The following is a 21,286-nucleotide window of genomic DNA, read 5'->3' as shown; positions in this document are numbered from 1 at the left end:
CAGAAGCAGGACAAGAAGGGTGTTCTTGCATAGATGCTGAGGTATCCCTTTGAGCCTGGCACCACACTGATGGAAACACCCATCCTACCCCTTTCCATTTTTAGAAATGGCCTGGCCCTAAGAAGCACACACCCATTCCAGCTCTCCTCCAGTGTGCTTAGATGTGCACTAACGGAGTGGTAACATTAGTAGTGGGATCCCCTAGGGTATGTCTCTTTACATGACAAGCAATTCATATAAGTCAGCCTACTAACAATCCATTCATTTTGTTTTACATAAGTTAGCAGTGTTCTTTAATGCACAGAGAAATAAATAAACCACAGGCATTGCTGTCATGTTTTTCGCTACTTATATAGTTGACACATAAAAGATATTTACCAGAGGAGGAGAGCTCAGAACTCACCAGATAGAGTCTTTTGTAAGTTTGGTGTCCACTTTCCCTTCGTCATCCAGAATGATGTCCAACTGTAAATTGGCATTGTTATCATGGGCAGAAGAATAGGTGGTAACAAGTCTTGCAGGTATCCCCAGGCACCTCAAAACTGTGGCAAAGAGAGAAGTGTGATGAGGACAAATATGAAGACTGCACTCATGGGCTATAGGATGAAAGGAGAGAAACTGTTAGTAACTAGAATAAAAAGTAAAAACTCGTTCAAATTAGCCCAAACAATTCCTTCTATCGGCCTTTATCTGGAATATATTAAATATTTTATTTGGTCCCAAAATGATGATCATTAAAGATATGTGATGGTACAATGGATTTAACCTAAGCACCTAGTTACCAACAGTTTCAGAATAGTCTTGCATAGTGACCCCACTGTATCTTCAGGGCAAATCTGGGTGCAATGGGTCCACTGCATGACCAAATGTGGTATAAAGAAAAATAAGTTTGAGCTTGCAAGAAATACAAAATATATTACGTCTCCTAGTATCAGTAACCCAGGAGAATCATGAGACTGTGCTGAAAAGAAAATTATTAGAAAGTATCTCCTTTTGACTGATTTGGAGTTATCCTGTTTGACATTTGCCATCAGAAAGGATCTGGAGAAGACAAGGAATAAAGCAGAAAACTATTGCTAACAAGGGGGAAAAGCTACATTATTTGCAACTGAAATTCCTGAGTTAGAGAGTCTGAATAAAATGCATTACATAATTTATATTGATTGCTAAGGAACAGTATTTTGGAGTCAATGGTCCCTTCTCTTAAAGGATCTTAAAAGGAGGATCCAAAAAGAAAATGAAACCTAACCAAACAGAAAGTCCCTACCCCTAAACCTCAGACCATCACAGTGCAGCAATAAAGGCTCTCCTTCCCATTTGATGAGTGGTAAATTTGGGATATGTGGAAATGCTGTGGCCACGTTGAATTGCAGCAGTGCCCCACTAGGCTTGTGTGTCTGTGGTGCACGCCAACTGACAAGTAGACATGGAGCATGGCCCCAAGGGGAGAATGGAGCTGCAGAGTGACACATCTGCTCAGCTTCTTCAGATGAAATATTTTGTCTCTTGGCCAAAAAAAGTTTCTGCTTTCCAATGCAGGAGCCAACAAGATTCTACAGAACACAGAGGGTTTGTTTTTTTTTTTTTTTATGGAAGGCGGAATTTGTATTGGAAATTCTATTTAAAAATAGTTCTGATGCTGCAATGCTGAACGGCCCTTGCTGCTACTCCTGGGTTTTGTATATTCATTAGTGTCACTACTGTGACTTCCAATAAAGCGTAACCCTGCACATTCATTTCAAGTTCCTGGATGACAAATTACCTGGATGCATCCAATACCATATGTACCTATTGATTAAACTTAATTCAAACACTCTTCCAGGCTTCCAGCACAAGAGCCATCAGGGTTCATTGAAAATAATTTGTTTGACAATTTCAAGATTAATGACCATTTTTCAGAATGTTTTAGCATTTTTAATGGATGACTATCCAGAGTGTACAACATAGTAACCTTGGAAAACTGGACTGGTCACAGTGATAAAACATAGACAGCTGAGAAAGACAGAAAATCAGCTCAGAACAACCCTTTTGGTTGTTTGGACCCTTCTGTCCTCTCTGTGCAGCTGTCACCAGCTGGACCTACCAGTGGCTACATATCAGATCAGCCACTGGACAACAGTTTCATTTCATAACGCTCAACAAACTTATTGCTTCAGCAATCCTTGCAGTGGGACAAAGTGCCAGGTCTCTGACTTGACTAACTTAGTCAGCAAACCGAGCCTAGTTTTGCCCCAGATAAATTCGCTCTCCACTGAACACAGCAGGCTCTGAGCCCCTGCTGCGTCGCCCCAGTTTCACAGTGGCCTGCAGGCAAAATACTGCGTGGTGGTGATTCAGGGCCAGTGCTGGGGGAAGGTGAGAGAACTGGTGTGTGTGTGTGTCTGTGATCTAGATAAATACAGGTGGGGCAATCAGCAGAGAAGACAAAGTGGCCCATGAAAGCCACTGCCAGGAATTTTACCCATAGGGAATATTTGCAAGACCCTCTTCCAAGCCATTGCGATGAGCAGAGGCCAAGAAGCATCATGTACTGACCACGCAACCGCAGGCAGTGAAGGAAGTAGATGTCTCTCAGGTTCTTTGTCTGTGGGTGATTGCTCAATATCCCACTGCACCAGGAATAAAATGAACCATTTCATGAGGCAAAGGCCAGAGCACCTGCCAACACCTCTCCAGACCCAAACAGGAACCTCACCAGATACATGAAAGAGAAGCAGTGAAATCTGAGACTGCATTCCTCACTGGAAATGTTCAAGGACAGGTTGGATGGAGCTTTGAAAAACATGATCTAGTGGAAAGTGTCCCTGCCCATGCAGGGGGGTTGGAACTAGATGATCTTTAAGGCTCCTTCCAACCCAAACCATTCTATGATTTTACGATTCTATGATCCCTTGACAAAGCTATGAGAAGTATATGTCAGAAGGAGGTCAGAAGACAGCTTCATTTCAGAGGTCCTTACTGTTTTGAATAGCTTTTGAACTACCCCGGGTAACCCAAATGAGTTATGAAACTATTCCAGTTTGGAAGAAAATATTGTAAAAAATGAAACATACACATCCAAAAAAAAGTGAATACACAGAGTTGTCCAGGGTTGCCTGAGGGTGAAGAACCAGTTTTGTAACTTGTCATTAATTATTCAGTTTCCACGTTTGCTGCATAAGATGAGTGACTAATATCCTTCATTTTTGATAGAAGAATAATGTAAAAAGAGGTATAATGTACTTCCTTGAGACAGCAACATGTGACAATATTGAGACAGATGAAAAAGCAAAAGGTTTCATGGAGAGTTTTTTTGTAATTTCCTTTTCACATCTTAAATACAAGAACCAAAGCTTAGACCTCCAGCTGTGGCAGAAGAGTACTTGATGTAAAGTAGGCTCCAAGCCTGCAGAAATACCCATGGTGGCCCCTAGTCCTAAGATGATCTGGTCCCACCTAGTTTCATACTTAAATGCATATGTTTAAAGTGATTTTAAGGAAGATCATCTGGGTTTAAGAAATAAGTTTACTTTTAGTTTCTGTTCAGCCTCTTCTATTGGCCAGTGCCATAAGCATAGGAACTATTTGACTGGCTCCTCAATAGCACTTGACTTCGGTATTGCTTCCAGTATCTGGCTCCCATTATCTCTATTATGCACGTTTTTTACACCCTCAGAGTCTTTCTTGACTGCTAGTATGCTGCAGTGTGTTCCAGCGTATTAGCAGTGTTCACTCAGGATGCTGCTGTTAGCAAGTGCTAGACAGTAAAAAAATGGGACCAATCCAACAGTGCTTTCCCTACTGGGTTTTACAACCTGCAACACCCTATTTACTGCAACAAGCGTGTTGCAGACTTAACCTTATAGTGCAAGACAATTCCTAAACCAGGTCAGCCTTTTCCTCATTGTTTTCACTCATAAACTCCATAGAAAATGTTAACAGTGCTCAGTAGAACGATGCTGGGGCATTGCATGTCAGTCTTGCTAGGAATAATCCTTGGTAGGTGAGATTTAGCCTTTTTGGAGCAAAGGCACAATCACGTATCCCATACGGGGTAAGAGTTTCATGTTGCAGGTCTAGATAAGAAGCCCCCTGTTTATCTTAGATTTCCTAACAGAAAAGTGGACTGGGCCAAAAGACTAAGTTTATCTCTTTGAAACTTACCCTCTGTGTGTCAGTGAATATATTTTACTGAACAAATAAATACTTAAGAGATTTGCATGGAAAAGCAGCCACACTGAAGGAGATGCCAAAAGTTTATTTAAAGAGCATCTATTTTAGCCATGTATTTTTAAGTATCTCTACTATTTATTTCTGAACATCCCAGAACCAGGAAGTATTTTAGCTAGTTTAACCTAAAATCTTTCTCTGTTATGCAACGAGCATATAACAGGGTGGAGCTTTCCTCACTGGTACCTACATGTGTTGAAGACACCAGCAAAGACCCAGCACTGGCCATATCGCACCGGTTGCTTAGAACTGTAATACTCCAAGAGAATGTCCACGCTTCCCGTCCAGGCTGAAGGTGGGACCCCATTAGTGTATGTATTGTCCCAGGATCCAGCAATCACACCATTGTCATCCCTGGAGTTAATCTAAAGACAAAGGAAATGAACATTAGGGATGTCAGAGTCTGAATAATAAAGAGCTCTTTAACCCCGCAGACAAAGATAGGATGGGAGAGACTGAGTATAGCCAAGTTTAGGCTATAAGACAGAAATGTTTAATTATGGAGGTAGAAGATGAATAGAACAATCTTGCTAAGGATCATCAGAAGTATTAAGCTGGATTCTTTCCTTATACCATCTGTTTTTCTGTCTATCTCAGCCCAGAGATTTAAGTAAAATCACTCCTGATCTACAGTGGATTGAGAGGAGACAGAGTCCAGTGTTATTTTTAGAGTAGAAACTAATTTCTTTGGTCCAGCACGGGTTGAAAACAAGAAGGAATTTGCTGTGTAAGTTTTCCCCTGGTAAGATTATACAAACCAAGAAGTTTTGCTGACTAATGGCTATACTGATAGGCATTAACGAGCAATACATCTCCTAGCTGCAATTTGAACCAAACTGGTTGAGGCTGTGCAAAAAGCTCATTCGCTCTGTACCTTTTAATTATGCTAATGTGGAACAGCTACATGCCAACCAAATAAATCACAATTCACATTTAAAAGCTTTTGGCTGCATTAACTACTGTTTTTAATTAGAAAATCGACCTCCTGTGAACCCCAGAACTGAATAAAGATAAGTATTCAGAATCATAACCAAAGGGTTAAGGGGTTCTGCCCATCTCACTGTTGTGGGAAACATGCCAAGAAAAAACAGGCACGTCAAGGACAGAGTATCATGTTGATCTTCAGGCTCTCCTCTGGCTGTAAAGAGAAGATGGAGGTGACTCTACCTGCTCTGCAGTATCAGGAAGCCTCATAAAGTTCCCAGCATGGCTGTATCTTCTCAGGTGATCTCAGATGTATCACATGTCATCTTGAGCAAGAATGAGGGTAAGGAACATGGGTGGGACTTCAGCAGTTGGCCACTTCTTATTGAGGTCCAGATTTCAGATGGTCAGAAATCCCACCCAGCTATGGCCTAACTCTGCAGATTAGACCTGAAGTGCATTGGCTCCTGGATGGTGAACTTCTCCACCCCCCTAGAATGATTGAAATGCTCAAAACCTAAGAAATATTCAAGCCCTCTTTGGGTTCATAAACTTCGTCTATTCTGCCCTTAGGGCTTCTATGCCTGCACAAGGCTTCCCTGCACAAGGGACCTTTTACACCTACAAGCCTAATGATGAGGGAACCACATTCAATTCTTACTTCTATCTGAAGGTCTGAAACCATATTTCTAATGCTGTATAAGACTCAGCTTGTGGCACTTGTACACTGGAGATCCGGTTTCAATGTCATCTAAGACAAAGAGATCATTCTCTTAAATTTTGCCCGTTCTCTGGGCAAATACTGTAACAAGTGGGTAAAAGGACCATCCATCTCCAACAGCCATGTTTTGTGGACAGCCTATTTAGTAGTTGACCTGGGAGAATATCTAATGATGCCAGATCAATTACTAGAGTATTTCTCTGGGAAGTAGCAGGCATCAGTTTAGACTTCTCTAAGGCAGATGAGAGGACTCAGACTCTGTCTTCCACATCCTGGATGAGTATTACATCTTAAATATTAGGGATGGGGCTGCTCTTGCACCCACAGCATGATTCCTGGTATCTAGCAGTGGGAAAGAAAGGAGATACAGAAAGGCTTCTCCCAGCTCTCTGCTTCTGAATCTTTTAGGTACTTCCACTCAGAGTGCAGGAAGTTTTGTGGACCCCTTGTTTTAGAGGACAGCTCTCACGGTGTTTTCTTCTGGGGCCAAGATAGCACACATAAATCTTCTCAGCCTGACTAAGTCATTGGAGGCTTAAAAATCAAATATAGTAACACTCACTATTGCAGTGTCTTAAGACTTCATTGAGGTTAGTGCTGGAGTCCACATAAAGTCTCTCAGTTCCCCATCTCAAATTCCACCCATCATTCTCCCTTACCATCCATGGCAGAAATAGCTTTCTCAATTATCTCAGGTACTAGAAAACTAACACAATGTCACAAGAAATGCCATTATGCCTGAAGTACGATGTCTAGAAGTGGCTTTCCTGCCAGTGAGGTACTGTTCTCAGGTAAAAGCGATGAGCTGACATAAGTAATTCACCTTTATTGGAGCAAAACAAAATGCCAGACCCCAGAGGTCAGAATGGACAATTGGTCTGGCACCTGTTGGAGTGAGCATGTCATGGTATGAGGGCCAGTGAAATCAGCCAGGCTTTAATTTTTGAGTAGTTTCTGACACATATTAGGCATCTATCACATACCACTGCAGAAGCAACACGGCAGATTTTGATTGGGTTTCCACGTCCAGAGAGCTCCAGCTCTGCCTTGTCCATCAGGAACAGGCAAGCATCCAGAATGTTTTCTTCAAACTAGATAAAATAAAATAAAAAGAACAACAGAGAAAAAATTGAATCATTATTTATTCTGGAAAGCAAAGTTGTTTTTTGTTGTTAATTTGTTGTTGTTATAATAGCTGATCAGCTTCAAAATTAGCTGGTCAAATCAAAATTCTGTGTTTCGAAATACAAGTTTTCTTCTAGAATCATTGTCCATGTATGGCAAAAAAAAAAGTGAGAGGCTGTGAAGGAAAAAGGGTATCATTTTCAATTCAATTGCAGTCTTTTTCCCAGAAGGTTGAAATGACAACATAGCCTTTCTGACAGGACATAAAATTTTAAGTGCTAACAAGTATATAATAGGAAGGTATTATAATAATAACTACAAGAAGATAGTCTGCTGGTGAAGGACTTTGTGTCCTTCACAGGTGCCAGACCTATTAATTTCAGGACTTCTCTGACACAGTCAGTGCAATGCTGAGAAGTTAAACAATAAGTGGTTTGCCAAAGTTAATTTGAAGACACTTTCCTTTTAAAATTAATTTTAAAATATTTTCAAAACTGACAAGTCAAAAGCTGATTATATAGTTTAATCCTGGACTACAAAACTTACACATCAAAAATACCAAGTGACCTAGAGTAGTCTTCTTCAAAAATAGAGTGAAAAGGTACAGTTTCTTTGATCCAGCATGAACAAGCACAAGAATAAATTGAGGGCAGAGGTGCCTAAATAGACCAGAAACCATTTGTCACAGAACTTGCCCTGCAATGCATTTCATTTTCTTTAGGAGAAATTGCATAGCACAGGAAAATACCTTGTCCCATGGAAAACAGTAGGAGACAGGGAAACGCACATAAATAATACAAATATCTTCTAGATTCACAACCTTATATTAACATTCAGGGCTGTGACAGAAACTCCATGGAGCTTGTCCCCTTGCTGTGCCAGGTTTTATGCTCTACACTTGCATCCTTAAAGATACGATTCACACTGACAGGTTTTTTGTTCTCATGCTGGTACTAGAGCTGGATTCATTTTGCAGCTGTCTCCAGCCTGGCTGAGGGTTCCTCAGCACAGAGTCACAGAGTGATTGTGGTTGGAAAGAACCTCTGAAGATGATCTAGTCCAACTCCCCTGCAGGATCAGCTACAGCATATCACACAGGAACCTGTCCAGGCGGGTTTTGAATGTCTCCAGAGAAGGAGACTCCACAACCTTTCTGGGCAGCCTGTTCCAGTGCTGTTACTCTCACAGTAAAGAAGTGTTTCCTTATGTTTAACTTGAACCTCCAATGCTCCAGCTTGTGCTCAGTGCCCCTTGTCTTGTCATTGTATACTGCAGAAAAGAGACTGGTCCCATCCTCCTGACACCAGCTCTTTAGATATTTATAAATGCTTATGAGATCCCCCCTCAGTATCCTCTTCTCCAGGCTAAACAGACCCTGCTCTCTCAGCCTTTCCTCATAGGGCAGATGCTTCATTCCTCTGATAATCTTTGTGGCCCTGTGCTGGACTCTTTCCAGTAGTTCCTTACCCTTTACGAACTGGGGAGACCAGAACTGGACGCAGTATTCCAGATCCGGCCTCACCAGGGCAGAATAGAGGGAGAGGATAACCTCCCTTGACCTACTGGCCACACTCTTCTTAATTCACTCAGATAAGGGTGATTAGTTTTGCCTCATGAATAAAGTGTGCAAGACCTCAGACCAAGCTACTGCTTGGATAGCCCAGGGAGAAGAAGAGGAGAAGGAAGAGTGAGGCCAGAGACCTGAAAAGCAACCCCCAAAGAGTCAAGACTGCTGCTTATTCTCCAAGGAAGATGGGAGTGATGGGAGTGAGATCCTAGGCAGCAGCCAAGCTCTGGCATAAGCCAAGAAAGTAGAGGCACCACCTGTTTCATCAACCTCCAACATTTCCTGGCCAAGAAAAATCCTTTTATTTGCCTCAGCCTCACACCTGCCTGGCTCCCATCACCCAGGGTGCCAGTGCTGTATGGATCCTTTTCAGCAAACACCCTCCAAGGCAGCACACCTCTTTCATCATCACCCACACATGCATTGAAATACTTTCTCTGGAGCAGATGTGCACTAGTTTGTAACAGCTTATATATATTCAGTAAAACTGAATTCATGGTATTTGGGCAAACAGGGAAAGAGAGACCAGTGTTTTCCAGAGATGTGCTCCCAATCATCCCTGGGAAGCTGAATAATTGCACAGAAAACTGTCCAGTCTACTCCACTGGTATGTGATGTAAATAATCTCAGGTGAATGATGGTGCTGTGGAGACCCTCCTTCCCAAGGACAATTCTCACAACAGATAATGCAGACTCTGGACCCTTGTTGCTGCCTTTCCTGCTTCAAGTTCACTTTTCTTCTGGTCTGGCCCAATGATTTATCACTTGCACCAGGATCATAATCTGCTTTCTGCACTTGAAGTCATCAGCGGTGCCTAAGACCTGAGTCGAATCAATAAGAAGTTTACCCTGTAAATTAAATCTTTCTCATCTACAGTTCATGAGACACTGTCGATCTTGTCAACACATACAGAAAGAATAAAGAGGAAATAAATTGCTATCAGGGTTGTTGCTTTCCATAAAATGACATGAATGCTTGTGAAATATCTGGATTAGCAGGAGAAGAGATACAGGACCAGCTGAAAAGTCTAGCTGCCTTGTATTGTTGCAGTAGTGTAGGATGTGGCCCTTCTTCACTATCCAGGATTCAAAAACATTATATCAAACTAAATCAGTTTCCTGATCTCACTCTTGGCATGAAAATGCTGTCTAAAGGATATTGGAATAGAAACATAGTACTTGTAATGCTAAACACCCCTGAAATATCAGAGGAACCAGAGCAGCAGCAGGCAGCCAGGACAGGAGAGTGAACTTGGGCCAGGTGCAGGCACTGCCTGCTCAACACAAGCTGAAAGAGGAACAAACCAAATTCACAACCAAGGAACTTTGACAGAGCCTCTTGGAAAAGCCTGCAGATGGAAAACAAGGCATGAGAAAATACACAGGCAAAGGGCTGCACACAGACGTGCGTTGTGTTACAGTGCAATGCATTTAGCCGGGCTGGACTTCAGTGGGCATTTTCTTTCATGCTAACCTGTTTCTAAGAGGTGACCTTCCATTTCAGTCAAAGTAAGAGGTGCTGTATCACCTTTGGCACTGGTTGAATTAGGGCTGTATTTCTCACAGTCAGTTGCAGGCAGATGCCATCTCATGTTGCCTACAGTCTGAACCGACCACGTACATGTGCCACAAAACTACATTTGCACAGCAGGCTGCAAAGCTAATGCAGCTCAATGTGTGGACACGGTGGCAAAAAGAACTCTATGAACACCTGTTTAATTCTATTTTTCTCCCAAAAAAACCCCAACATCAAATGATCAATACAGCATCCAGCTTCTGATATTTTTCAGCTAGAGAATTCCTATGTGCCTAGATTTCTTACTGAGCCAAATTTATCCTGAATCCCCTGTGGGCTTTTCTGAGTGACTGGATATTTATGCTTTCTTAGAAGAAAGGAATCACAGTTGTGTTGCAAGGAACACCTCCATCCTCATTCATTACAGCCATGCTTCAGTTGGTCTGTTTTTTCTTCCTCAGTCCAGTTTTCTTGCTTTTCCTCCTCTCATGTTGATGCTGCTCATTAAAGGCAGCAGCTGTGAGAATAATCTCCCACTAGTAGCCCTGTTTTGACCTGTCCCTTTTTAATTTGCAACTTGAGTTAAAGCTTTCAGCTGCCATTGTTGAAAGCAAATATTTAGCCTAAGGATATTACCACTCACAAGTCTATCTGTATATTTGCTTATAACCATTCGTATATGACCTTTCACCTCTATGACTGTATGTTGCCTTATGCTTTTTACTTACACTGTTGTACAAGGCTACATATCATAAATGCAAAATGCATACTTGTATGATATACCCATAATATAAGCCTTGCTGCTAGTACTTTTACTCACAATAATCCTCTTATTCTTAACATCCAGGATTGCTGAAAGTGCAGAAGATTAATGTTTTTAATGTTTGGAACTTGTCAGGGTAAGATCAGGAATATCATGTCCTCCATGTCATTGAAACGGAGGGAACCAGAAGAATATTTCTCCATCACTTTGCAGCTCAAGATGCTTGTTACATCCATACAAAGTGATCGATTCCATCAAAAGTCTTGGCTCAGGCCCACTTAGATGCATCTGCCACACTCAGTTTTCACACAGGCAAGTGACAGCAAAAGATGCACCACAGCACAGTGTGGAAATCAGGCCCTCCAATTTCAGACAACACAGGAATGAAAGTACATGACAAAGGGCTATGGAACAGCCCTAACCTCCCACACAGAACTACCTCCTAGCAAAACCGAATAAATAATGCAGTTTTTCACGGGAGGCTGGTGTTTGTGTCAGGAAGATGCCAGATTTGCAGCACATAAGCACCTCAGGCCAAGCCACCATAGGTCATAAATTTAGCATCTTAGGACATAAATCCAGCAGCTGATTTAAGCGACACCACCCACCTCCAGCCACTCATTCCTGTCTCTCCCTCCCGTTTACATCTCTCACAGAGTGAATCCCAAATCTAGGAAATGAGCAAGCCCAAAAAATAATTTGGAGTGGAAGGGAGGAAAATCAAGGATATGCTTATTCAGCCAGATCAGCTCTTCAGTCTGAATCACTGCACAGCTGCACAAGCACTTGCAGGGGAAGGAAGGGCCAGGAGGTGGCATTTTTGGTCAACTTAAATGCCCAACCAGCTTTGGCCTATTTTATCAGAGGCACCAACAGCTTATGGAATTGCACTCCCCCCACCCTCTTATTTAAGGGCCAGGATGCCAGTTAGATCCCACAAACAACAGCACTGACACAACCAAAGGAATGGTGGCAGAGGCAGGAACTCCCTTAAGGCAGTGCTGCTGCAGGAAAGAAAAGAAGAAATTATACCCTTAAATAAGGAAACAAGTGAGATGTGAGCTCAAAGAGTTCCCCAGGGCAAGCACACATCCAGCTCAAGATTCGAGATTGTCTTTAGCTGAGGGAAAGAAAACAATGCAAGAAGGCCCCTTTCTGCAAGGCTGCACCAGGGAGGTGCCACAAAATCTGGATGGATCTGTCACCCCAGCATTAAGGAAATACTTCAACACTTTCTTAATTGTCCTGTTCTAAAAATCCAGGAGGTGAAACAAGCAGAGTTCACCATGTCCAATAACTGCCCAATGCAGCTCCTCTGAGTGACAGCTGGGTTAGCTTTGCTCATTTTGATTCTGTTTGTTAATGCCTTTTTCCCATTCCCACACAACAACTGAACTCTTTCATCCTGTAGGTAATTTCAGGCTGGTGAGCCCTTACAAACAGATCTAGGTAAAACAGGCAAGCAGTCAGTCTGATGTTACCGCAGGCACACCAGTACCGCACACCAGCCCGGCAGGGGGTGGTGTTGCCCCCAGGCTGTGAGAGGCCACTGGAGAGCCATGTTGTCAAGTCCAGGCAGCAAAGGAAATTTAAAACTCAGGGATTAAATCCCAGTTTGTCCTAGGAATCCAGTAACAGGCTGGTCCCTAAGAAAACTAGAATTATTTCCACCAAGCTGCTAAAACTAAGAGTAAAAAAGCAATACAACCTATTGCTGAAAAAGAAACAAACAAACAGAAAACCTCTATTCTTTCACCAGGTTGGTTTGATCCTGAAGCATCAGTGATTTAGCAGCAGAAATACTGAATAGAATCATAGAAACATAGAATGGATAGAATCATAGAATGGCTTGGGTTGGAAGGTCATCTAAAGATCTAAAGATCATCTAGATCCAACCCCCCTGCACGGGCAGGGACACCTCCCACTAGACCAGGTTGCTCACAGCCCCATCCAACCTGCCCTTGAACACTTCCAGGGATGGGGCTTCTCTAACTTCTCTGGGCAACCTTTTCTAGTGTCTCACCACCCTCACAGGGAAGAATTTCCTCCTAATGTCTAATCTAAACCTCCCCTCTTCCAGTTTTAATCCATTTCCCCTTGTCCTCTCACTCCCTGCCCTTGCCAAAAGTCCCTTCCCAGCTTTCCTGTAGCCCCTTCAGAGGGATGGGCCCCTCTGCTTGGTGGTTCCCGGCACTCATTGCTGCACTGTGAAAACTTCAGCTAATTATTATAACTTTCAACAGGCATCCTCTTAGTATCTTAAATATGTCCTTAAAACAGAAACTTTAAATATTAGCTATTATAACACTGCTTTTCTGGATGAGGCATTTACCTACTTCATACAATTTTAAAATTATTCCCCTTGTCTTTCTGAAGGAGAGACCAATAATGCACTCCAGAGCCCACAGTCTCAACCACAGTCTGGTGTCAATTAAACTCACTTGCTGTCCTACTGGGAGCAGCCCAGAGGAGGTCTAAACAGCTCACCTGACCATAACTCCAGCTTCTTAATTTTATTTCGTTGATGTTTCCATGGAAAATAATGCCAACATCATTCAGGATGTATTCTTCCCTTTCCTTCTCGTCATCCAGATACACAGCATCCTCTGCATTGGTTTACAAAAAATAAATGTCAACACAGTCACTTACTTTTCATATAGAACAGATACAAAATCTTAGTATATAATGTAGTAATCTTTTTTGAAAAATATTCCCCTTCCATGAAAGAACACATTACTTGCTTCAATGGAGTACAAGAATAAGGAGGTAGTGGCCCCCGTTAGGAAATATGATACACAAAGCAAGCAAGATGCAAAAATGCTGACAACTGCTGCTTGTTTTCTCTGAATCTGTAAAGTATGATTAAAATGTCACATCCTATCAAGAATTTTATTATTACTGTGTACCACTAATTTAAAAGCTGGAGCACCATGATGCAATTCTGCATCTGTACAAACAGATCAAAGAACAATTTCAAACCTATTAATGTTAATGGAAAACAGCTCAAGTCAAGAGATCTAAAGAAAAATCTGTAGTGCATTAAAAAAAATTGAATACTACTTTTATAGTGTATTAACAGAAGGATTTGATAGCTTTTTCTGTGTGTAAGTTATTGACTGGAGTATCTCTTCCCCACGCAGCTTGACTGACCAGCTAAGAGGAGAAATTCAAGTGTCCAAGTGAAAACTGGAAGTAATTGGAAGAGTTATTTACCCAAACATGTGCAAAGGGTATATCCTAGAATGGTCTTATATCAAGAGTCAAGAGCACATGCATAGACCCTGCAAGCATTATTTACACATGTAAATACCCCATTATTAACATTCATAAATAACCCTGAATGACATAAAATTATTCAGAAATTCAGTGGTAAGTATGAAACAGGTGGTAATTCTGTGACTCTAGAACAGTTGAGGATTTCTTTCCTGTTCCAATGCTTGTATTGTGAGACTAATAGATCTAGCTTAACAATTAATAGTATGGGAATTAATTAATTTTGAAGAAATCAGTAAAGCAGTACCAGATAGCAAATTAAAGGAAAGCAATAACCTCTACTAGTTTGATACAGGCAAGTACAAAACTGCCACTCACTACTGGCATAGTGGATTTCTTCATCATCACACTACAAATAACTAGAGGATCATTTAAGTTTTAAAAGCCTATTGATTTCTTGCATTTTGTTGAAATGTAAATCAGATTTGTACTTCCTTGTAAACCTCATCCTCAAAAGCTTCTTCATTTGCCCATAAAACTGCAATTTGGATGAAAATAAGCTAAAATCTGAGCCCTCTGAAAACATAAATGGCAGAAATCATGCTGGCTTCAGCTAAGCGAAGGGTTTTGCTGATCTACACGCTTGACCCTGCTGGACGTTTTGTTTTCTCTGAAGACGTATTTATATCTCTATGCCTATACATAAAGAAAGGATTATGCATAGATATGTAACATAACAATTTCCTCACTGGAGCGCAAGGAATAATAGGGAAGCAGGTGTTGGATGTAAGAAGCCTAGATTGTGTTTGAGGAGATCAGTGTTTGCCAGTGTGCTTTTGACAGGGCTACAGTACAGGCTCCTCAGATTATGTCTGAATCCAAGCAAGCAGAGAAACAACATGTTTTATCAGGTTTTTCCTAAGGCAGGCAGCTCCAAGAGCTGCTTTCCCATTTGGCAGGGTGGTGGTATTCACCTGGCTTCTAAGGGCTGGGCCATCAAGAAGTTTGTTTATAGGCCTGTCACTGCTCGTGACCTTGCCATCCTGCACTCTGACACAAAGTGGAAGATGGAATCATAGAATCATTAAGGTTGGGAAAGACCTCTAAAATCATCAAGTCCAATCATCAACCCAACAACACCATGCCAACTAAACCATGTCCTGAAGTGCTACATCCACACATTTTTTTAACACCTCCAGGGGTCGTGACTCTATCACTTCTTGGGCAGCCTGTTCCAATGCCTGACCACTCTTTCAATAAGGAAATTTTTCCTAATATCCAAGCTGAACCTCCTCTGCCACAACTTGAGGTCATTTACTCTCATCCTATCACTGGTTATGTGGGAGAAGAGACTGACCCCCACCTCACTATAAACTCTTTTCAGGCAGTTATAGAGAGCAATGGGGTCTCCCTTCAGCCTTCTCTTCTCTAGACTAAACAATCCCAATTGACTCAGCCACTCCTCGTAAGACTTGTACTCCAGAGCCTTCATGCGTTTATTATATTCAGAGGCTACCAGGTGAAAGAGAATGTTAGAACTCCAGAGTGAATCAAAAAGCTGCAGTCATTTATGCCAGCACAGTCTCTCATACTTATGAAACTATATATTATATGACTTTTCTGAGGTCCAGCTCACAGCTTTTAAAAAGTTTGGTCTAATATCCCACAAAAAAATGTTGCAGATGTTATAGATTGTCTAGGTTCCATTTCATTAGGCTGGATCTGCCTGATTTACCGATTGAAGAAATATAAGCATTCTCTCACTGGGTTTTGGATCTTATTAAAGCACATCCATACAAAGGCTACAGAGAACACATTTACAGGAGAACTCACGCCTTCTTCTGTACCGTTATAGATTCAGGGGAGAGTGTGTTTATGCCTTCTTGACAGCACTTGTTTTCTTTCAGGCATTACAAATATCAATATTTATCTGGTTGGTATCAATTGACACGCCTATGTTATTTCAAGACTGCATGATCTTAGTGAAACCAGATGAAAATTGATTAACTTCTCTGTCAATTATTTTAAAATATTTGTGTTTTTTGATAAAGAGAAGCCAGTTGCTTTGATTTTTGACAGCTTTCACTGCCCTTGAGACTGTTTAGAAGAAAATACAAGGTATTTTTGACTACTTTGATGCTAAGCATGCTCTACATAGTACAACTCCTAATTATTTTTGTGCAAGTGGAGGCTCACATCTGACAAACAGAAGAATTCCACAGAAATGTGCTGGGTTTGTTTGTTCTTTTTCTCTAGAAATTTAGGGGTTTTTTACTAACTTCTTTTATCCTGGGAAATTACTAAGACACTAGCAATGCTACAAAGAATCAAATTAGACTTGATGCTTCTCTGTTTGAAGATGGATAAGGTGAAAACACACTCCATGTGAAGACAGTACGGCAGGCGAGGAATCCCGCTGAACACAGACTCCTTGTCAAAGAGATGAGGAGTGTTGAGCAGCCCTTTCAATTTGGGAAACTGAGTTAGCATGAGAAGACCTTTACCCAGTCGGGGGGACCCCATTCCCAGCACAGCAAGCACCTGGAGCTGGAAATGCTCTTTCTTCATTCACAAAGTGACTGCTGAACATAGCAGCAACAGCAGACAAGTGAAGGTGGAGATGTTTGTCTTGTTCTTAGCATCCAGCTTCCCTTCAGTGCTCTCCCATGGGAGTCCAGGAGTGCAAAACTGGGCCTTGTGGGAACCACAAAACTCCCGGGGTTCTTGCTGGAAAGAGGACAGCGTTGTGACAAACACAGACCTGCCAGAACTAAATGAAGTTATCTACAAAGTCCTCTCCACCCAGGACCAAGATCAGCGTGCTGCCTTGGAACTGCTAGTGCTTGCCTATATTCATGTAGCAGAAGGATGAAGCGCCATGTGAATTTTATTCACATGGCAGCTATGACACAAGAGATCAAATTTAAGATTTAGCTATAAATGCAAGAAAATCTTACTGGGCCAAATTTGGATGACTGCTAACACGTGAGAGGAGTGCAAAGTCAACCACATGTTACTAGTCCTCAAACTGTATTAGGACATCTAAGCAGAAGAAATGCGCAACTGACTCAATAAAGGTGCAGTATATTTAATTGCTGAAACAAATGCACTTTCCTGGAGGCTTGGGTGAATGAAAAGCACACCTCAGCTCACAGAGTCTGCAACTTACTCAGATACACCCTGCATATCCACCAGTGGGAGGGCCATGCAAGTCAATGTGAAGTCTTTTTCTGATAAGTATTGAATGTTCCTCAGCAGAAAGTTTCTGGGACTCAGCATCTCCTTCGAAAGAGCTCCCATCACCCAGATCAAAGGAGCCCTTCTCTTCTTTCATGTAGTCTGATGCTGCTAAGAGTTAAGTTAAACTCCATGAAGTTAAATCCTTAACACTGCTCACCATTTGTATCTTCTGTTTCAGAATTGAAAAGGGCTCTGCATGCCCAAAAGCACATCTCTTTTTCCCAACTATGTCAGCAGGCTGAAGAAAGGATGCTGCCTCTCCTTATTATTACTTAACAAGGCAGGCTCTACCTTGCTTATTAAGTAATGCAAATTTCACTGGGTATCTGAAATCTCAACCCAGTAGCTTGCTGAATTCCCAGATGTTTGGGGCTGGTGCACACCATTTTGCAGGATCAGGCCCTGCATCTGCATCCTTAAAATATTCTTGATGATCAGCCTTAAGTGTAGCTAAGGGGATTAAAACATATAAAAGTATTTGATGATTTTGGAAGCAAAGTACTCTATAGCTTGACTGCTGCAGTATTCAAACTTGTTCTGAAACAGCAAAAAAAACCCCATGCACTCCTTGCTGGGAAGATATGTCAAAACTGAACTACAGTGAGAAAAGGGGTAATAAGAAAGAGCACGAATGCTTCTGTCTTAAAGAAAAGCTCATACTGACACATTGATGTTTCTTCAAAATGATGAATCAGAAAGCTGCGCTAGACACTGACAGAGCCCATACTCTGCTCCCTACTCTAACAATCCCTATTCATTCTTGGCATCAGCCTCCTCTCTTTTTAATGAGGCTTTTCACTCAGACTTTTCTGCTTGGCTGTTAACCCAGCAAACAAGTCTAGGAGATTTTCAAACTGTTGTTTTCTCTGCACTTCAACGGCCTGAGTTTTTATACCCTTTTGTCATTCAACTGAGCAATCTTTTCCAGCCAGGGGATAAAGTGTGGAGAAACAGTCCCTGGTTTTCTAACACAAGGAAAGGGGGAAAAGGCAGAGGTAGGAGCAAATTAGCCCAAAAATTCCTAGGAGTAAAAGTAGGGGCAAGAAGTGAGAATCCAAATCCAAATCCAAAATTAAACATGCAGAAATGAAAATAACAATAGTCAACAAGGGACATAACATAAAGCCATTGAGACACACATGAACATGAAAGCTGCAGACAAAAATGGCCTCCTCCAGGAGTGACACCAAGTCGGCTCCCCTAGGCCTAGGGGCCCACAGCACATCCTTGCTACCCAGAGACTCTCTTTTGCTTTCCTGAAGCAGAGCTTTTCTGTTGGTCTTGCTGATGGCTGCTGCTTGAGGCAACTGCTGCCTGTGTTGCTCCCTATGGGTTTGTTTCCACACTGTGGCTTTAATCTTGATGGCTTTTGGCCCCATTCAGCTCAGGTGTGAGGGAGAGAGGGCAGAGGAGAGAAAAGAGACTGTGTGCCATGAACAGAAGTGGATCAGACAGCCCACAGGGCTGCTGGGGGGGAGGTGTGAAGAAGGTATTGATTTTCTCCTTCCCACTCCCTGACTAGCACCTTGAATTGGCCTGTGTGATCCCAGTCACGCCACGGGGGGGTAGCCAAGCCCCCAGCATCACATTTTTTCTGTGCATTCTGTTTGCAGCTCTCACTGGTTGTATGCTGGTGATGAGGCAACCTGAGGCAATTTAAAAAGCTTTTTTCTTTGGGTTTTTTACCTTTCCAAAGAGGTGCTGAGCCACTGCAGGGTCACTGTGCTGGCAAACAAACTGGGTGTTACAATACCTAGGACTAAAGCCAAGGGATGCTCACCTTGGGGGGGAGAATCACACCTCCCTTGCTGGAGCTGTGACAGGCTGATGATGCCTTCACAAACCTCTAGCAGTTTTGCCTGCTCACCAGTGGGTCATATCTTTGGCAATGATTCCTCCCTTTTACACATTCTCCTTCTCCCACACAAAACGCTTAGTGTGCTGCTCTGAGGTACCTACCTCTATGCTTTATTCAGAATTATCTCATGGTGTTGCAGGGCCTTGTGCCCTGCCCTTCCCTCCTGTTGCAGCTTAACTAACTCTGCTTTACTCAGCATTAACATATATCTTCCTAAATAATGCATAAGCTAATCATTGCTTATATTCCCTTGGACCAGGGGCAAGTAATGAATTCAGCACAAATCATTTGATGTACTGACAGGAGTGCAGCTGAATAATGGACTCTATTAATAATGCTGAACTTACTCGTCACTTGGTAGGATGGCCCTCGCTTTGAACAGGATTATTTGATGCAAAAACTGGTAAAAAAATTGAAAGACAAAGGAATGGTGGTGGGAGAGTATTGAAGTTAGCTGGAGACCTGAATGTATAGTGATATGTATGACTTGTAGCCTTACGAGTGTTCGAAGGTGAGAGACAGTGCTATAGCTTGTCAGAAGCCTGAGCGAAACTTCTCTGGTCCTCCTTGTCCTCTCCTTAAAGATACACATGGAGTTCATTTGGTAAAATCAGTTCTGTCAGTATAAAGGCTGGTTTTACCAGAGGCTCAGGGAAATTAAAAAAAAAAAAAAAAAAAAAAAAGAAAGAAAATTGTTCTTCAACCCACTGGCTTATAAAAAAAAGCCTCATTTGCAAAATGTTCTGTTCCTCACAGAGGACAGAGTTGCTGGTAATTAGTCACCACTAAGGGGGAGGTTGTAAGGGCAAATGTCATGTAGCAGCAGGAAGGCATCACCAGTGATGCCACAGCAGGTTAACTCCATCCAACCTGTGCAGGAGCAGCAGCTCCCATGGAATTCCTGCAGGCTTTGGTCTGCAGATGTTCAATCCTAAACATGGCAATTAGCAATGTAACTCTACAGAGCATGGGACACTGCCACATCTCGTCCCTACCCCCTACCCCCCCCAAATCCTGGTGAAAAACATGCCCATATTGACTTGTCAGTTGAAGGCACACACAGGCAGGCAGAAGGCTCATGTTGATGCCTATTAAAGTCAGAGCAAAGCCTTAGGGTATATTTACTATGAGAAATGGAGCATCATTGCACTGCCCAAGCTGGTAAACACAGGGTTGGCCTCATAAAACTGTGTAGCGCAGCTACAGCACAGGCAGAGGTCTGCAGCATGAAGCCCTGCTCACACAGGGCTATTCCCCAGCCGGAACGACTTGTCTCTTAGCAGAGTTTCCATAAAAGTCCTAGACGCAAAGTAGCATGTCTCCAACCTCGTCCATACCAAGCTCCTCTTGCTGGACCACGCCCTCCCAAAACCCAATCAACCTGGCAGCAGAAAGTGTGAACCTTTGTCTCTGATAAGGTACTCACGCTGGCACCAGGGATTGAAGAGGATGTAAGTGTCAATGGCTGCATTTCTGTGTGTCCGGAGGATGCCAAAGGGAGTCCAGACAGCAACGTACAGGCGAAACTTCCCGATGATGCAGGTGGCAGAGGACATGATGGACAGGCGAATGGACTTGTTCTCCCTGTGAGTAATCTTGGCTCCCCACTCACCGGGTTTCAGCACATCACCTACTAGGACTGGGATGTAGGTGCCTCTGTTTTGCTGTGGGTAGCGACCTGCAGAGAGAGGTGAAGAGGTTCACCCTGCTTTGACAGTTTCTTAACTTCCTGGCAGCTCTCTGTCCCTTTCTCTTATCTTCCATTGATGTGGCAAATTTTAGGGGGCAGATACCACCTACCTCTCTCAGATCTTTTTCACACAGTGCCTGGTCACTCGGCAGTGCAGCCACATGAATACATGCAACACCTCCCAGCAGGCAGCCCATGCAGACACCCCCACCCATCTCACTTCTGCAAGCTTCAGTCTCTCTGGGTTGGGCACTGCCAGGAGTGTAGCCCTGGCAGCATGAGCAGGGGCTGTCCCAGGATTTCCTTGCTTATCACTGTTTGTCTTAGTGCAGCAAGCTGCTCTCCATCTTGCTGCTTGCCTTGGTGTCAGCTACACTGTTGTAGGTGTGGTTAAGAGACCCTGCCCCAGCTCAGATGCACCCACCACCCTCCTCACTAGCACACAAGTGCCTACTGGGTT

General features: G+C 42.6%; 1 protein-coding gene across 9 annotated transcripts in view; it reads right to left on the bottom strand.

The window, feature by feature from the left end:
• Positions 1-21,286, bottom strand: part of F13A1 (coagulation factor XIII A chain) — a 280,265-nt gene that overhangs the window by 21,378 nt on the left and 237,601 nt on the right. For all 9 annotated transcript variants that reach the window (XM_051610969.1, XM_051610970.1, XM_051610972.1 and 6 more), the window contains 5 exons: positions 20,563-20,814; positions 13,313-13,431; positions 6,838-6,945; positions 4,400-4,574; positions 404-542 (listed from right to left, as the gene is read on the bottom strand). In XM_051610969.1, coding sequence (XP_051466929.1) covers positions 404-542; positions 4,400-4,574; positions 6,838-6,945; positions 13,313-13,431; positions 20,563-20,814 — 793 coding nt within the window. The remainder of the gene's footprint in view (positions 1-403; positions 543-4,399; positions 4,575-6,837; positions 6,946-13,312; positions 13,432-20,562; positions 20,815-21,286) is intronic.

The sequence above is a fragment of the Apus apus genome, chromosome 2 (assembly GCF_020740795.1).
Source record: "Apus apus isolate bApuApu2 chromosome 2, bApuApu2.pri.cur, whole genome shotgun sequence".
Lineage (NCBI taxonomy): Eukaryota > Metazoa > Chordata > Aves > Apodiformes > Apodidae > Apus > Apus apus.
The sequence above is the reverse complement of the archived record's forward strand: the minus strand, read 5'-3'. Positions and strand labels throughout refer to the sequence as shown.